We start from the raw sequence: 18,881 nt of genomic DNA, 5'->3' as shown, positions 1-18,881 counted from the left end.
GCGGTTCTATTTGCGCATTGCAAAGTTAAGCCCGTGGCAGTTGGTATTAGAGCCAACTCGGGTCAAAATCTCACTATAATGACTGGAAAAATGACGAACCAACGATGATTCTATTGGTATTACTAACAACTCGGAGAACTTGCGAGGGTGCCTGACAAATTGAATGATATTACTGCAACGTTGGATCACGTTGACCTAGCTAGAGGGTTTATTGTGGCACTGATGATTGAGATAGAAAGCCTAAAAGACCGAGTTGTGTCCCTTGAAAAATTAAAAGCGCAAGGAAGTGGAATGGAGAGAAATGAAGAAGCTCCTGTTCCGAACGAGCAAATGGCAAATGATGGGTGATGCCCTTGATACATTCCAGGTGACAGTGGACACTATGGCAATGAGAAACCAACCTGTGATGAACTACAGGAAGGTGAAGATACTGAAACCTCAAGGCTATATAGGGGTGCGAGACGCCAATGAGCTTGAGAATATCTTATTTGATATGGAACAATACTTCCGAGCAGTGAAGCCAGAATCGGAAGAGATGAAGAACATGACGATAATGTATTTGTCAGGAAATGCTAAACTGTGGTGGAGAACCAAATACAATGACATCCGAAGAGGAGCATACACCATTGACACATGGGAAGATCTGAAGAACGAGCTCAAAAATCTAAGTAACATCGTAGAGGTCATGGGTTCAAATCTCACTAATATGTAGGTGAGAAATTACACTGTCGTGAAGGAAAAAAAAAAAAAGGCAACTTGTGAAGTGGCTATACAATATTTGTTGGTATTCAAAGACAACATATGTTTTCCACAGCAGAGAGAATCACAAGGTGTCGCACTACTCTGGAATGACGACACACATGCAGATATTAGAACTTCATCTGCACACCACATTGACGCCATCATTGGCAAACTTGATAGCACGAAAAAATGGCGTTTTACGGGCATATATGGCTGGGCTGCTCAGTCTGATAGAAGCAAAACATGGGATCTTATCCGGTCCCTAGCAACAGAACCATGCTACCTCCCTTGGCTAATGGCAGGGGATTTCAACGAGATTATGTCTCAAGCAGATAAGTCAGGTGGACCTCCAAGAGCTTCTGCAACAATGAGGGAGTTTCATAGCACTATGGCAGCATGTGGACTGATTGACATGGGGTTTATAGGCAGCAAATTTACATGCAATAACAAATTCACCAAAGAGAGGTTGGATCGCAGTTTCCAGACCACATAATGGAGAAGCAAGTTTCCCTACAGTAGAGTTATCACGCTCAAACCAAGTGACTCTAATCACTGTCCTATTTCGATTGAAATCAGTGCAGAGAAGTTTCAACATCGAAAAGTTCCAAAAATGTTTCGTTTTGAAGAGATGTGGCATGGTAATCCAGAAAGCAAGGAGATTATCCAAAAAGGCTGGGAACAACCTACTACTGGCAATGTGATGCGACAATTGAGTTTCAAGATTAAGGCCACGGGGCAGAAATTGTTACAATGGCACCAAAATGATTTTGACAAACAGAAAACTGAAATGAGTGTGGTCCAAGAAAAATTGAATGATCTCATGAAGCTCCCTTTTTCCCCGGAGCAGTATAAAGAACAAAGGGTGTTACATGTCAGATACAACCAACTTCTTTCTCAACAGGAGAAATATTGGAGGCAGAGATCAAGAGCAACTTGGCTCAAGGAGAGAGACCGTAATTCAGCCTATTTTCATAGAAGAGCCAGTAATCGAAAAAGCAGAAATACTATTAGAGGCTTGAATGATGAACAAGGACAGTGGCAAACTGAACCGGCGGAGATTGATCATAGACTACTGATGTTGTATTTTCAAGATGTTTTTCACTTCTGAGGGCTGCAACAATGAAGCCATTAGAACTGTCATTGATGCAACACCCACAAAGGTAACAGAGGAGATAAATGCCAATCTACTCAAACCCTACAATGATGAGGAAATTAAAGCGGCTCTTTTTCAAATGCATCTGTCTAAAAGCCCCGGTCCAGATGGTATGTTACCATTCTTTTTTCAAAAATATTGGTCTATTGTTAGCATGGATGTCTGTTTGGCAGTGAAGAACTTTTTGGAAAGAGGAAAACTTTGGAAGGAGGCCAACTTCACACATATATGCTTGATACCAAAAATCATGTCTCCAAAGATAGCTGATCACTTTCGACCTATAGCTCTCTGTAACGTCATTTGCAGAATTACTTCAAAAGTAGTAGCTAGCAGGCTAAAGCAGTATCTGCCTGAAATAATCTCGCCATTACAGAGTGCATATGTACCGAGGCCCGCTAATTTCAGATAACACTCTGGTGGCTACAGAAGCGGCTCACTTCATGCATCAACTTAGAAGTCAAGAAACGGGTTTCTTTTCCCTCAATCAAATTGGACATAAGCAGGGCCTATGACCGTTTCGAGTGGCAGTTTATACAAGCAATGCTCACCAAATTGGGTTTTCACTCTAATTGGGTAAGCATGATTATGAATTGCATAAATTCAGTCACTTATTCTCTTCTTATACAGGGAGAACCTACAGAAAAGATTGTACCTACAAGGGGGATTAGGCAAGGCTAGGTGACCCGTTATCACCTTACCTTTTTATCTTATGTGCTGAAGGGTTGTCTGCATTGATCACTAAGGCAGTTCAAAAAAACAACATTGCAGGCCTCAAAATGTGCCCTCAAGCTCCAACTCTGCACCACTTATTTTTTGCAGATGATAGTTTCTTGTTTGGAACAGCTACTGAAGTTGAATGTGCCAAGTACAAGAAGCTCCTTGACATCTATGAGAAAGCGTCCGCGCAGAAAGTAAATTATCAGAAAAGCAGTGTTGTCTTTAGCCGGAATGTGGGGATGGCACAGCAAAATAGGTTGGCTGCAATCCTAGCTGTAAAACGAGAAGACGAGCATGACAGGTACCTAGGTTTGCCACTGCGCGTTGGAAGATCGAAAACAGCTATTTTTTAGTATATCAAAGAAAAGCTAACCAAGAAATTGATTAGCTAGAAGGCAAAAATTCTCAGTTGTGCAGGAAAGGAGATTCTAATCAAAGCAGTGGCACAAACTATGCCATTGTATGCCATGAATTGCTATTTGTTACCGAAAAGTCTCTGTGATGATATTCATAAACTGTGCATGTGCTTCATTTTTTTTGGGGAGATACAGATGATAAAAAGAAGATACACTGGAGGAGCTGGGAAAGAATGTGTTTAACTAAACAGGAAGGAGGTATGGGTTTCAAGAATCTCTATGCCTACAACCTAGCCATGCTTGCAAAGCAAGGTTGGAGATTAATCTCAAATCCTCAATCACTCATTGCTCAAGTCTATAAGGCATGGTACTTTCCACATAGCTCTTTCTGGGATGCGGAGATGGGAGACTCTCCTTCTTTCTCTTGGAGAAGTATTCTCACTGGAAGACCTGTTCTGAAAGCAGGTGTACAATGGAAGATAGGAAATGGAGCTCAGGTAAATATATGGAGTGATCAATGGATCCCAATTTTCCCTCAATATCAAGTACAGAAACTGGCCAATACTGCTTTGAACATGGTAGAAGAGCTAATTGATGGTGACACTCGAGAATGGAATTAGACTTTGGTAATGTCTCTTTTTCCTCCTCATATTGCTGAAAAGGTGTTGTGCATCCCTATTAGTAGACGTGAATGTCATGATAAACTCATTTGGAGCTTGGAAAAGAAGGGATTCTACTCTGTGAAATCAGCCTATTGGATTGCTAGAGAACAAGTTCTGCAGAATTTTCTTTCTTCCACTTCAAATAGTGATCCTTATAAAGAACTGTGGAAGCGACTATGGAAAGCCAAAGTGCCAGGCAAGGTTCTTATCTGCAATTGGAGAGCATGCAGCAACCTCTTACCTACCAGAGAACGTTTGTTAACTAAGGGTTATACTGGAGATATGACATGCTTACTATGTCATCACCACATTGAGGATGTTTCACATGTGTTATGCAAGTGTCCTCATGCAAAGAAACTCTTATCTCAAGCACCTTTTAATCTGCAGCATACCCTTCTCCCTATAATTAACTTCAAAGAGTGGATGTTAGAAAGAGCAATGGAACTTAAACCGGAATTGTTTGCAAGGTTACTAATTAATGCTCAATTGGGCATTATGGAAAACCTGAACAATGCTTTGTGGGATGGTCAAGTTCAAACTGCTCAAGATCTGCTACTTGGTAGTTTCACATGGCTGGAGGAGTTTCAACGGGCAAGAGGGATTTGAACAAAAGCAAAACAGCTTGTAAGGCAAAAATGGAAACCGGCAGAAGAAGAAAGATTCAAGCTAAATGTGGATGCAGCCTTTCTACCAAATCAACATCATGATGGAGTTAGGGGAGTGCTACGAGACGCAGCAGGACAATTCAAAGCTGCATTCATGAGTCCTATTGTGCATGCGGCCTCACCAAAGCAATGTGAGCTGCTGGCTATTAGAAAAGGTATGGATCTTTTTTTCTCATTACAATTAAATGATGTTGTAATTGAAAGTGACTGCTTAGAAGCAGTTATTGAAGCTTCCAGCCCTCAATATGATTTACTACCCAATGGAGGTTTAATCGATGATATAAAACAAAGTTGGAGAAGGCTGCAAGGTGTGAAAATTCAACACACTCCTAGATCATGTAATGCGGTGGCTCACCGCCTAGCTGCTTTAGGTTTTGAGGCAGAACAAGGTTTTGTTTGGTTTGAACAAGCACCCGAAGATATTCGAGATGTGCTTCTACATGATTGTAATCAACTCGTTTGAGTTCTATTAATAAAAGCTCTTTCATTGATTCAAAAAAAATATTCATCCTTTATAGTCTGCGCTATATAAAAAGATTGAGACATCACCATTTCACACATCAATTGAACATTCACAAACAGATCAATACAAAGCAACCTCTCTCTCAGTTAATACTTAATAGGCAACTCACAACAACTATTTTTTTTTTCCATCATAATTATCACCAACAAAACCCTTTAAACCAAAAAATAAATAAAATAATAATCACCAATAAAACCCTTCGGACCAAAAAAACAATCACAATAAAACCGTAGAACTAGTCTTCGATCTATGCGGGTCATGAAGCCTTTCTAATGAGAGGCTGCCTAGAAATCCATTTTTATCCCTAAATCAGAAAATTTAAAAATAGATTTATTTATTTATTTTTAAGTAGAAGGAGGTCAGTCATTTTTATTCAATATAGAAAAAGCAAAATTTAAAAATAAATTTCTAAAATTTCAGAAAAGTTGGGAGGTTTGAATACTATTATTGCAGGCAGGAATAGAAGACCTCTTTTTCTTAGCTAAATTGTCTAGAAGTAAAATGTATAGTGTTAAGCCAAATAGCTACCCTCAAGTGCAAGAGGTACAAGTTATAGAATAGAGGATTAAGTAAGGATGTCGAACCCACGAGGATTGGTAAATCCTTTCCTAGCTAGGGAGAAACCTAAAGGAAAACTAGAAGAATATACAAATGTACAATCACAAACAAAGGCTCACAAGTGAGTACAAGTTCATGGTGAGTATGTGCAAGATGGTGTGTAGAGATTTGATTTGATGTTGGGAATGGTTTCGATTCAAATTCAAACAACATGAGCAAGAAAAGTAAACTAAGCTAATTAAACAAGTTGTTGTCAAATGGATGAGAGTTAGAGCTTAGATTGTCCACCAAAGCCTCCCTTGTATGCATTGATGCTTAAACTACAAGTGATGCAATCCCAAATACCCAATTACCCTCTTTGCATCCGGATAAGATTACAAAGGCTTAAACTCTTTTAATGTTATCAATTCTAACCGGATAAGTCTAGAATTAACTACCTAAGAACAATTCCTATTACCGGATAAGTCTCAATTCATTGTTCCTAGATGCATAAAGCTTTGAGTTTAGATAATCATGCAAGCAAACCAATCCTAGATCTAGGTGATTTTAACTCACAACCTTCATATGCACACATGGTGTGCTTTCATGCTCTTAATGTCTAGAGGTGACTAATCTCAAAACACTAATCATGAGATGACAAATGCATTATACTTGAACTAGTCAAATTCCAATATAAGCATTCACTTCTTGAATTAGCATGTGAAGGTGGTAATGGAAAATTGCATAAAACATAGGATTCACATCAATATCATACAAGATTGGCTAGGGCTTTCAACCCTAGCCCCAACAAATTCACTACTCACTCATAACTAGATAAACAAACTTCAACATTCTAAGATACATCAAGAATAAAGAGTTAAGGAGTAAAGAGTGATTATTGATGATGCCAAAAGTGGTGGTGGAGATGGGTCTCCAAGCTCATGAGGTGGTGGATGTCTCCTTCTCCTTGCTCCAAGCTCTTGATGATGTGGGAATGGTGAAAGTAAGAGCAGCTAGTGATGATTTGTGGTGATGGAGGGTTATGAAAGTGGTGAGAAGATGAGTGTAAAGGTGGAAAAATGGAGGTTTTTGCTGCTCCAAAAATGGTGGCCTCCTTAAGAGATGAGAGAGAGCATGAGAGATTCCTTCCAGCCTTCCTTCCGTGAGTGAGAGAGAGAGATTGCAGCTGGATGGAGTTGAGTGAGTGGACTCCCTCAATTCAGCCATCCATGTTCCCCTTGGTGTCAAAGTGTGCAAAAGTTGTCTACCACCTTGTCTCCCCACAAAGCTCCAAAGTGTGCAAGAGACAAAAGCACAATGTGTAGGGAAAATATCTGAATTTCAAGTGAGAGATTCACACAACTATGCTCCTCCATTGCTGGAGAAATGATCCTCCATGAGTGGCGGCTCGAGGAAAAGTTCACCGGAAAAGTCGCCGGAAATGCCGATTTGTAATTTTCTTCCAATCTCCGTGTCTTCTTTTCCTTGCTTCAAATCTCCGCATTTCGAGCCTCAAATAGTCATTTTATTATTAAAGCATGGATTCCTACAAATAAAAGGAAATGGATTAAAAAGAGTAAAATAGCCTGCAAGACAAATCAATTTCTAAGTTATGGGGCACAATTGCATAAGTAATTTATGACTCAACATATAGCCAATTTTTGACTTTTGCTCTAGCAATGCAGCGTATTTGTTATTTAAATTAACGTGGGAGTGTTAACTCTAAATATAGCTATAGATTTTAGCAAAAGTTAAGAAAAAAAAAAAAAAGAGCTTGAGATGCCACACATCCTCTTAAATTTTGATGGGATAGTTCTCAGCGATCGGTAGTTGTGGGGATTGGAGCTGTGTTCCAACATCAAGTGGATGGGCTAGTTTAAGCGGTTGGGCAACAGCAGCTCAGATTAAATAATCCTTTTATCCCGAAGTTGTATGTCATGAAGCTTGGTTTGGAGTAGGCGGTTGAGAAAAGCACATTGGGTGTCATTATGATGAAATCTGATTGTCTTGAGGCTGTTAGGTTGGTGAATTCTAAGGACGAATGTCTCGCATCGGACGACGTATGGTGGAGCAGATCAAAAGCTTGATGCGTTTGATGTGTGTTCAAAAGGTTTGTCATATTCCATGAGAAGCAACAAAGGTTTCCCACTCCATCCCTAGTTTAGAAGCCCGATCTGAAAGGTACCATAGTGGTTCGAGGTTGGGACTCATTCTTGCTTGTGACTAGTTTTAGTGGATGTGTGTGACTCCCTTACAACCTAGTTTTTGGGTGTTGGGGAGCCACAACTTTGTCACTCCCTTTGATTATTTATGCAACTGTGATATCAAAGCAAATGGAGTAGCCGGTAGCACTCTTTTTTTTTTTGGTTAAACCAGGGTATCCCCTACTCGTAGGCAAGGACTAATCCCTCGAGCCGGGTCGGACCCCATTTAGGGGGGAAGCTCTCCCAACGCTGGCTGCTCCATTCACAAGGCTCGAACTCGAGACCTTACTTAAGGGGAACGAGATCCTTACCACTTGAACCACCAAGCGTTGATGATTGATGTTAATTTTTTTTTTGGGAAAACATCACCAATGGTCACTGAGTTATGACTTATTCGACACTTAACTCACTGTATTTTCAACAATATCACTTAACTCACTCAGTTTTACATCCGTCTTTCACTTAACTCACTGTCGTTAATTCTGCCGTTAAAATGTATTAAAATTGAGGGTATATTTGTCTAAACACTAAAAAAAATGCATTTCTAACTTTTTTTTTTTGTAAAAAAAAGACAATTTTTTTTTCAAATTATATTTAAGTTAAAAAAATCATTTTTTATTAGAAATCTCAGAAATTTAAAAAATTGAAAAAAGTCTAATAAATGTAAATTGAGGGTATATTTGTCTAAACACTAAAAAAATGCATTTCTAACTTTTTTTAAAAAAAAAAAAGACAAATTTTTTTTCAAATTATATTTAAGTTAAAAAAATAATTTTCTATTAGAAATTTCAGAAATTTAAAAAAATTGAAAAAAAGTCTAATAAATGTAGTTTTTTTTAAGTTAAAAATGATTTTTAAGTGTTTTGACAAATATACCCTCAATTTTAACGGCTTCTAACGGTAGAATTAACGGCAGTGAGTTAAGTGAAAGACGGATGTAAAACTGAGTGAGTTAAGTGATATTGTTGAAAATACAGTGAGTTAAGTGTCGAATAAGTCATAACTCAGTGACCATTGGTGATATTTCCCTTTTTTTTTTTTTTAGAATCTTAATGAGAATACATAGATTTAGTGAAGACTCATGTTATTATTGCATGACGTTCTATTGATGCTTACTGTAATATGGGGTTCAGGCTCTATGTTCCTCAATTGTATTCTACAGTTTCATTAATTAAGGCTTGAAGGAAGCTGCACCGGTTTTTTTTTTTTTTTTTTTAAACATTTTAAGTTGAATAAAATTTCGATGTTTCCTAAAAAAATAAAAATTGAGATCACAAAATAGAGGGATGCGTGAATAGAGAAAATTGGTGTGTGAATAAAACCGGGATGAAATCTGCTGTCCCCAAAAACCATGTGCCAAGCCTGTCTCCATATTCTGATTGGTCCATTAAGATTAGAAAATGAAAGAAAGATTAAGATAATGATTTTTTTAATCATTCTAAGCCAATCAAAACATGGGGATAGTGTTGGGAGAGGGTTTTTGGGACAGCAGATTTCATCCCAATAAAACCACCCTTTCATTAATTGAATTATCATTTATTCAAAAATATCTCTGAACTTTAAACCTTATCCAACTTTGTGTGATTCAAAATAATCTAATAAAGAGTTGGTGGGTCACAATAAATGAGAATAAAGGCACACCATGAAAACACTCGTTGGTATTCTAGGCAGGGTTTAGAGTGTGGAGTGGTATTTGTCCATCTCTGGGTTTTGGAGCTCTTGGAAAGTTGGCACAATGAAGATCAAGGAAGAGAAGGGTGATGTATCTGACACATTCATATGGAAAATCGACTTGTCTGAGCTCAAGAACAGCCGAAATTACTCCGACACTTTCACCGTCGGTGGTCTTTTTTTTTTTTTTTTTTTTTTTTTTTAAAGAGGGGACGAACTTTGTCCCCCACGAACTTTTAATTGGAAGAAGAACAAAAATTACAAACCAGCTGGAGGGCTAGACCAAAAGCCAGCAATGAAACATGGAACCATGCATAGTGATACAAGCAAGCAGAACTATCTAGAAGGTTCCTGCCCATGAAACAAAGAAGAGAAAAGGTACAGCAATGAAAGCCATACAAAAACAAAAGGGAAAAATTCACCAACGGTGTCTGGACACTTAGGGGACTTTCAGAATGATACCTGAACTTACAAAGTTATCAATGTGATACCTGGACTCATTTTTTCGTATCAACATCGTACCTGTGACCAATTTCCGTAACGGCTCCGTGACGGAAATTGATCATAGGTACGATGTTGATACGAAAAATTGAGTTCAGGTATCACATTGATAACTTTGTAAGTTCAGATATCATTCTGAAAGTCCCCTAAGTGTCCAGACACCGTTGGTGAATTTTTCCCAAAACAAAACTGCAGGAGTTTTCTAGCAATGTTGTGGGGACGAGGAAAGCAGAACACCACCATAAAATTGGAAAGCAATGCTCCTCATCGAGAGCAGCAGCCGACAAAGTCACCATAAGCTTTATTGTGCTTCATAATTTCACATGGCCACCATCGGGCAAAGGAAAAGTTCTTCTGCGCGCGTGATCGAGCTAGCTAGCACCACTATTGTCTAGTCCACCAATTTAAGGATTAAACAAACAAAAAGAAAAAGGAAAAGAGACAACAGTGGAAGATCAGATGAAATTATTAAACAAGCTACTGCGGAAATCATCATTGCACCCATCAATGAGAGATTTGCAAGCAGCCCCACCCACTCCGTAAAACAGAGCAACACCTTCCAGGTTCAATGAAGGGAGTCTTGCAACACCTAGCAAGCAAAGTCCATGTACAGCAAGTAGAAGTTCGCAAACAGAGCCTCATCTTAACCACGCTGGTAAGGAAGACCGACGGTGTCAAAAGGCAAAGGTAACCAGATCACTGGAGGCGGGGAAGCAAACCACTTCAATGAGGAAGAGCTCAAACCCAGATTAGCCATAGAGTCTGCAACCGTGTTCCCCTCCCGATAAATATGGGAGCATCTAATGTCCATACTACGCATTTGACTCAAGCAATTAAGCCAACGAGTCCGCAACGACCACGGAGGCTCAAAGACCTGAGAAAAAATACATTGAAGAACACTCATTGAATCACTCTCCAGCCAGAGGTGATACCATCCTTTTTTAAATGCAAGATCAATTCCAATGATTATCGCAAGAAGCTCTGCATGAAAAGAAGTTTGGACCCCAATTCCTTGGCAGAAACCTCCCTGATAGAGACCCTTAGCATTTCGATAGACTCCACTACAAGCATCAGGCCCCGGATTTCCCTTGGCCAAACCATCTGTGTTTAATTTTAGCCACGGAGAGAGAGGAGGGTGCCAAATAACCATACAAGACCCCTGACATTTTCGAGGCAAAGGAGCAACTCCTAAAGTAGAAAGCAACTGTCTATCCACTGTACCAATAGCATCACCAGGAATATAAGGACCTATATGCATAATCCAAGCTTTGACAGAGCAAGAAACTTGTCGAAGAGAAGGAGCTCTATTATCAAACAAGAGTCTGTTTCGAGCCTTCCAGATAGCCATCAAGGTAAAAAGGATGGCAGCCACCCAAACATTATATAGTTGGGGAGAAAAAGACTTGCCCACTAGCACATCCCAGAAAAGGTGGATTGATCCTTGGGTTGGCAGAGCAGTACCAAAAATACCGTCGGTGGTCTTAAATGGTGAGCATCTCTTCTCTCTATGTTTACATTATGCGAACATGTTAAAGATTATAATCTGTTGTATATTATGTCATCATCATCTTAACTTGGAAGTTGACAAACTGTAGGGTTTTCATGCCTGATCTGTTCTGGCCAAAGCTCAGTGTTTTACCCATAAAATTTCAATTTCAGTAAATAAGCTTTTATGTCTAGGTACTTAATATCTTTTAGCTGAGAAGAACTTGTTTAAAGTAATAGGCTTTATTCATGAATAGCCAAAAACAGAATGTAGGAAGGCTCCAATCTGGTTTTCAAAAGAAATCTGAAATTCTTAAGATTAGTTTATTGGTTCAAAATTACTTTATCATATGAGTATGATGTATTAGTTTCAGAATTGGTGCTATGTTCTTTTTCGAATTTCTGTGTTCATGGATTTTTGTTACTCTCAACAATTTGAGGGAATGGTCCTGTATTCCGGCATTTTCTATCCAAATGTGTTGTAGAATGGATAGCTTCATTAGCCCCAAATAGAAAATAAGAGGAGCTTTATGATTAATTTGTGGCTCTTGCTTGGGTTGTTTCAACAAGCTGCAAATCAAGATGGACGCAAAATGCTAAGAGTGTACCGCTCAACTTTTAAGTCTTCTGAAAATAGCAACCATCTAAGCTTCAATCCCGCCACCAAATAATGTCGACTTATTCACTTAGTACCTCAATATGGTGAACGCTAGCTAGTAGTCGTCCAATAATAGCTCATAAAGCCAGAGATGGTCCATAACTGCATGTTATTAGTTTTTCATTTGCTTTTGGTGTGTCTACACTTTTTCAGGCAGATTCTTCTATGTCCAAGGCTATGTGATGAAAATCTTGTGGAGCAGTTATCAATGTACTTGGCTGTCGCAGATGCTTCAGGATTGCCAGTTGGGTGGAGTAGACTTGCCCACTTTAGCTTTACCTTGGTTAATCAACTTGACGGCAAGAAGTCCATAACAAAATCTACAAAGGGTATTTCTTTACTACTGTTCTATAGAAAGAACACACTGTATATATACAGGATATTACACAGTGTGTGTATTTCTTGTTTATACTATTAGCATTATCTCTTGACCTTGATTGAATTCATATTTCATTGACACATTTCTGTAGTAACTTATAAATTTGAGTTGATTTGTTTATTATTGTTTCTTTGTACCTGCTGATCCATGTTGTGTTCTTGATTGTTTTTGTTTTTGTTCATAGGCACTGTACTGTTCAATGAAAATCAGAGTGAGTTGGGCTTCAAGTCGTTCGTGCCTGCTAGTGAGCTTTATGACTGGACTGCTGGTTATCTTGTGAGCAACAAGTGTATTATAAAAGCCAAGGTTGCAACCCCAATTGTTAAAATTCAAGACCCTGGAACTGACATTTCCTCAAAGAAAGAATCCAACAGGAAGGCGTCTTCAAATGTAAATTCTGGGCAAGCTCAAGTTTTTTCAGCATTACCTAAGACAATTTCTTCTGAACAGATGGCTGCCTTACAAGATACTCCAGCTTCTGAACCATTTTGCACCCAGGCTGCAACCCCAACCATTATAATTGAAGACCCGGGAACTGAGATTTCCTCAAAGAAAGAATGCAACAGGGAGGAGCCTTCCAATGTGAAGTCTGGGCAAGCTCAAGTCTTTTCAGCAGCAGCTAAGACAATCTCTTCTGAACAGGTGGCTGACTTCCAAGATACAACAGCTTCTGAACCATTTTGCACTAAGGCTACTAATGATCACACGGCTGGCCCTTCTGTAGTTGACAAACTTGGTGGAGTCTTCGCCACCCCATCGCTTATAGAATTCAGGGGTTTAGGGCTCATAGATAAACATATTGTTCCACTGCTTGAGGAAGTCTGTTCATGGCACCCTTCATTGATTGAATGCCAGAAGAACAGAACTCGTACATTTAGTGAATGTGCATTCAAATCTTTGGGTAAGCTACTGCATATTCTAAAGACTACAAAGGTCAAGGATATGACTGAGGATAAGTTTGCAGATATTCAAAAGTTGTGGGAAGAGCTTGATGTCTTCGGATTTGACTTGGCTTGGTTGAAGCCTTATGTTCAATCTGTTTTGGACAGGAAGAAATTTATCGAAATGTCAGGAAAAGTTATAAGACTGAGGGAACATGTGGATGAGTTGGAGGTTGAATTAAAGAGACAGAGGACTGCACTAATTTCTGCTGAGGTGGATCTTGAGATAAAAAGAAGAGACTTGGCAGAGACTGACGAGTTAGATTTAAGAAAAAGTCTTGGGTTTAGGCATGTCTACCCTCTCTAGATTTAAACTCTGAGCTGGGTTATGGAAGGAAATAGGCATGTCTAATGCTCATTAACATTTGCATTGTATTCAAGTACTTATGGTATGGTAGGAGTTAGGCAAGTTAGATCAGTGAAGTATTTAAATACTTGTCTTCTAACTTTCTTCTTTCAACGTTAAGAATGTAACAGTATACAATTCCTCCACTGGAGCACTATTAAGTAGATGAACTCATTATTCTTCAAATTAGGCGGAGAGTGTGAATTTATTTTAATTTCATAAAATTTAAATTTTCCGTCTAATCTAAGGGTACCGGGCCTACTGGCTATTGACACATCCCACAATTTATGATTTTTCATCTAAACCACAATTTAGAATTTACTCCCCTTAGTCTACTTTGATTCCTAGAATGCAGTAACTAGTCCATAGCATGCTTCATATTTTGTTTGGTCCAAAACCCTCCCTTAAACCCTTCACCACCAAAATCACCAAAGCCTTCTTCTCCACTACACCAACCTCCACACCAACATTACTTCTAAAACGATGCAACTCCCTACTCCAAGTCAACCTCGTCCACCAACACATCCTCGTCCGCGGCGCCTCCCACTCCCTCACCGACCTCATTGCCGCCTACGTAGCCTGCAACGCTCCTTCACAAGCCTTGTCTGTCCTCGAACGCCTCGCCCCGCCGTGCCCCGCCACCGTTTACTGGTGGAACGTGCTTATCCGGAGCGCCGTGCGTTCTGGGTTTCTCGAAGACGTGCTCTGTCTCTACCGGAGAATGCAGAGACTTGGGTGGAAGCCTGACCATTATACTTACCCTTTTGTCTTCAAGGCCTGCGGCGAGCTTGGCTCGTTCCGGCGAGGCGCCTCGGTTCATGGGGCTGTGTGTGCGAGTGGGTTTGAGTCGAATGTGTTTGTTTGCAATGCGGTGGTGGCAATGTACGGCAGGTGTGGGGCTTTGGGGGACGCACGGAAGGTGTTCGACGAAATGCTTGAGAGAGGGATTGGGGATGTTGTGTCGTGGAATTCGATTACGGCGGTTTATGCTCAGAGTGGGGATTCCGAGAATGCAGTTGGAATGTTTGAATTGATGACTAGTGATTTTGGTGTGCAGCCGGATGCTGTTAGCTTGGTTAATGTCCTTCCTTCGTGCGCTTCGCTTGGGGAACCTAAGTGGGGAATGCAGATTCATGGTTATGCTGTGAAGAGTGGGTTGGCTGAGGATGTGTTTGTGGGGAATGCGGTTATTGATATGTATGCTAAGTGTGGGATGATGGATGAGGCAAACAATGTGTTTGATAGGATGAAGGATAAGGATGTGGTTTCGTGGAATGCTGTGGTAACTGGGTATTCTCAGGTTGGTAGATTTGAGAATGTTATTGGTTTATTTGAAAAGATGAGGGAGGCGAAGATTGAGTTGAATGTTGTCACTTGGAGTGCTGTGATTGCAGGGTATGCACAGAGGGGACATGGTTACCAAGCACTGGATGTGTTTCGGCAAATGATGGCTTGTGGCTCTGAGCCGAATGTTGTGACACTTGTGTCTCTTCTTTCAGGTTGTGCCTCTTCAGGAGCACTAAATCATGGCAGAGAAACTCACGGTTATGCAATAAAATGGATGCTGAACTTGGAAGGTAATGACCCTGGTAATGATATTATGGTAATTAATGGTTTGATTGACATGTATACTAAATGCAAGAGTGCCAAAGTTGCTCGAACGATTTTTGATTCTCTATCACCGGACACAAAAAATGTGGTGACTTGGACGGTGATGATTGGCGGGTATGCCCAGCATGGTGAAGCAAATGAGGCACTTGAACTTTTCTACCAGATGCTAAGACAGAATTTTCCCTTAAAGCCAAATGGTTTTACTATATCTTGTGCCCTGATGGCCTGTGCTCGTCTGGGTGCATTGAGGTCTGGTAAACAAATTCATGCTTATGTACTACGCAATCAGTATGATTCTATGAAGCTGTTTGTGGCCAATTGCCTTATTGATATGTATTCCAAATCTGGAGACGTTGATGCTGCTAGAGTTGTGTTTGATAACCTGGAGCATCGGAATGAAGTTTCTTGGACTTCACTAATGACAGGTTATGGAATGCATGGTCGTGGTGAAGAAGCTCTACAAATTTTTGATGAGATGCAGAGACTGGGCCTGGTGCCTGATGCTGTAACATTCCTTGTTGTTCTCTATGCTTGCAGCCATTCTGGAATGATTGATGAGGGAATGAGATACTTCAATGGCATGAGCAAGAACTCTGGGGTTGTTCCTGGGCCAGAGCACTATGCTTGCATGGCTGACATCTTGGGGCGTGCTGGTCGCTTGGATGACGCTATGAACCTGATCAAAAGCATGCCTATGGAACCGACCCCAATTGTATGGGTGGCCTTGCTCAGTGCTTGCAGGATCCATGGCAATGTTGAGCTTGGGGAATATGCTGCAGATCGGTTAACAGAGTTGGACTCAGAGAATGATGGTTCCTATACATTGCTTTCAAACATATATGCCAATGCCAAGCGTTGGAAAGATGTTTCCAGGATTAGATTGTTAATGAAACATACAGGCATCAAGAAGAGGCCGGGTTGCAGTTGGGTGCAAGGAAAGAAAGGCACAACAACCTTCTTTGTGGGTGATAGGACTCATCCACAGTCTGAAAAAATATATGAGATCCTTGCAGATTTGATAAAGCGCATCAAAGGCATGGGGTACGTTCCTGAGACAAGCTTTGCACTTCATGATGTTGATGATGAGGAGAAAGGAGATCTTCTCTTTGAACACAGTGAGAAGTTAGCTCTGGCCTATGCAATCCTAACCACCCCACCAGGTGCGCCTATCCGGATTACCAAGAACTTGCGTGTTTGTGGTGATTGCCACACTGCAATGAAGTACATATCCATGATTATTGAGCATGAAATCATACTGAGAGATTCAAGTCGTTTCCATCATTTCAAGAAAGGATCCTGCTCATGCCGAGGCTATTGGTGATAGAAATTATGCTAGTTGTGTGCTCATCTTTCCTTCGTATCATATCCGATCTGCATGAGATTGTAAGATTACTGGATGATGGTGAAGACGGTCATTATTTATAATAGCGATGAAAGCATCATTGGTCCACGATTTGCAAGTTTCAAAAATTCCTTTCCTCGATCAATGAGTCGTGCCTAATAGTAAAAGAAAATAATTGGCCTGATCGAGGAGTCGTTCTGTTCTTTCAAAGACTGGACGCCAGTCCTGCTAGATGTCATTGCACCTTTCTAATCAGCGTGCCATCATTCAACACTCATACATCCATATTGGCAGTTTGAATAGTGATGCAAGATAATGGAATTGACAGAAAAATACTTGTTTTTGAGGTAATTATATACGATACCAATTTTTTCTCATCATAGATGCATACTGCATGTGGTCTATCATGCAGTATTCCTTCTTGATTCTAGTTACTGGGAAAGGAAAAAAATAGCATGTTTTGTTGAAGTCCAGGTGGAGAGAAGAGAGTGATTGTTATGCACAATCTAATGAGCTTTTAGTGTCCATGAATTAATCAGGAAAGAAATGTAGGATGGTTTAGAGGAGGCAAAGAAGAACGCCCTCTTTCTTTTGTCTTCCATTTATTTTGCAATGGGGGCGTATGAACATAATATTACTTCCTCTTGCTCTTGCTTCCATTACATTTTTCCTACATACTCGAGAGCAGAACTTATTGTTACTGGGATTTTGGATGCATAGATCTAAATCATTAACGTTGTTGTTTGGTCCCTTCCTGGCATAGCAAAGGCATCCAAAGACATGAAGGTGATCAAAGGTGGGTGGACGGTTGTTGAGAAACTTCTTGCCACCACTTGAGTAGGTAATCTATTAATTAGATAAACTGCAGTCAAAACACATTCAGCACAGAAAATAAAAGGTAATTTAACAAACGTTGCATCTCACGTTAACGGTGCATTAGAAAAAGGGGAAATGATCATTTACCCAATTTCAGCTTAAAAATTGCCCACTTGCTCCACCAAGAGTTTAAAAACCCCATTTACCCAAAACACTCTAAGGGATTATTTCCCCTTTACCCAATTAATTCTTTTTATTTATTTTTGGGACTTTTTTGCCCTCTCCTTCTTTCTCACTTAGAGGGAGAAATCATCCTCCACCTTGCCGGACTTCGGTGATCAGTGGCAGGCCGCCGACTCCGGTGACCGGCGACCGGAGACAGGAATCCGGCGATCGGCGACCGGAATCCAGCGACCGGTCCCTAATAATACCCAGTAACCATATTATTGCCCCCCAGTAATCATATTATTGCCCCCCAAAAATCATATTATTGCCTCCCAAAAATCATATTATTGCCTCCAATAATCATATTATTGCCATCCAGTGAATTGTATGAACTCCCAAAACCAAAATGAATACACTACAGGCACAATTGATCAATTTATAATCATATTATTGGCTCCCAATAATCATATTAGTGCCTCCCAATAATCATATTATTGCCCCCCAATACCAAGTCCAATGTCTCTACTGCCTCCCAATAGACCACCAAAAATGCACCATTTTGTAGGATTCACATATAATTTGACTTTAATACACAGAAAACAACAGGTAACTTATCAAAACACCACACTATAGTGATCCCTGTCCCTCGTATCAAAGTCTACTGGGGACCAATAATGTGTCTACTGGCCCCCAGTAGACCATCAAACAAACCCCACAGTTACATTGCAATCTCAGGATACCGAAAAAAACAAAAACAAAAAAGATCTGGGCACCCAGAAATTGCTCTGGGCACCAGATTAGAATGGCTGGGGACGAAGAAATCGATATCGGACCGGCACATCTTGAAGCTTTGTCCATTTGAAGACGTTTCCGCCTTCGAAACCGGAAAATGAATATACAGTCATGAATGCTTGAACGATTCTGATGCTGGGAAACGGAATCTGGGAATGAACTGAAAGCTATTTCAAGCTCCTCATCTTGCGTAAGACAACCGGGTGGGTAACACTCTTCAATAAGCTGACCCTGTTCAAGATCAAATCTGATGATACAAAAAGCCGTCGCCGTCGGGTTCCCCAAGGTAGACCCGGCCAAGATTCGGATCGAGAAACAGATCCGAGTTGGCCCAAAATCCGCCGGAAAGGTTTCGTCTCCGTCATCGACTTGCCGGGCGACGACTTCTGCAGCAAAGTCTTCACCGCCCTGGATCGGATTCTTGTGCTCCGACGCTCCAACGAGAAGGAGGAGGTGAGAGAGAGAGCGACTTATGCAGCGAAGTCTTCACCGCCCTGGATCGGATTCTTGTGCTCCGACGCTCCAACGAGGAGGAGGAGGAGGAGGTGAGAGAGAGAGAGAGAGAGAGGGAGAGAGAGAGTCTGAGATAGAGTCTGATAGGAGGAGAGAGAGAATT

The 18,881-nt window shown here is 40.5% G+C and overlaps 2 protein-coding genes across 2 annotated transcripts; both read left to right on the top strand.

The window, feature by feature from the left end:
* Positions 1-11,885: 11,885 nt before the first annotated feature.
* LOC133744383 (uncharacterized) lies at positions 11,886-13,704 on the top strand. Its single transcript, XM_062172502.1, has 3 exons — positions 11,886-11,917; positions 12,027-12,202; positions 12,437-13,704. Exons 1-3 carry the CDS (start codon positions 11,886-11,888, stop codon positions 13,498-13,500), a joined length of 1,272 nt encoding a protein of 423 aa, XP_062028486.1. The 3' UTR covers positions 13,501-13,704.
* A 166-nt stretch (positions 13,705-13,870) lies between these two features.
* On the top strand, positions 13,871-16,598 carry LOC133744577 (pentatricopeptide repeat-containing protein At5g16860). Its single transcript, XM_062172668.1, has one exon. The coding sequence runs from the start codon at positions 13,910-13,912 to the stop codon at positions 16,469-16,471; it is 2,562 nt and encodes an 853-aa protein (XP_062028652.1). The 5' UTR covers positions 13,871-13,909; the 3' UTR covers positions 16,472-16,598.
* The last annotated feature ends 2,283 nt before the right edge of the window (positions 16,599-18,881 follow it).

Source organism: Rosa rugosa, chromosome 4 (assembly GCF_958449725.1).
Source record: "Rosa rugosa chromosome 4, drRosRugo1.1, whole genome shotgun sequence".
NCBI classification, from domain to species: domain Eukaryota; kingdom Viridiplantae; phylum Streptophyta; class Magnoliopsida; order Rosales; family Rosaceae; genus Rosa; species Rosa rugosa.
Note: the sequence above shows the minus strand (reverse complement) of the source record. Positions and strands in the feature narration are given on the sequence as shown.

Coding starts and splice junctions, on each gene's coding strand:
- LOC133744577 (XM_062172668.1), top strand. CDS start 13,910: ATGCTTCATATTTTGTTTGGTCCAAAACCCTCCCTTAAACCCTTCACC.
- LOC133744383 (XM_062172502.1), top strand. CDS start 11,886: ATGTCGACTTATTCACTTAGTACCTCAATATG. Junction 11,918..12,026: donor TCACTTAGTACCTCAATATG/GTGAACGCTAGC, acceptor ACACTTTTTCAG/GCAGATTCTTCTATGTCCAA. Junction 12,203..12,436: donor CATAACAAAATCTACAAAGG/GTATTTCTTTAC, acceptor TTTTGTTCATAG/GCACTGTACTGTTCAATGAA.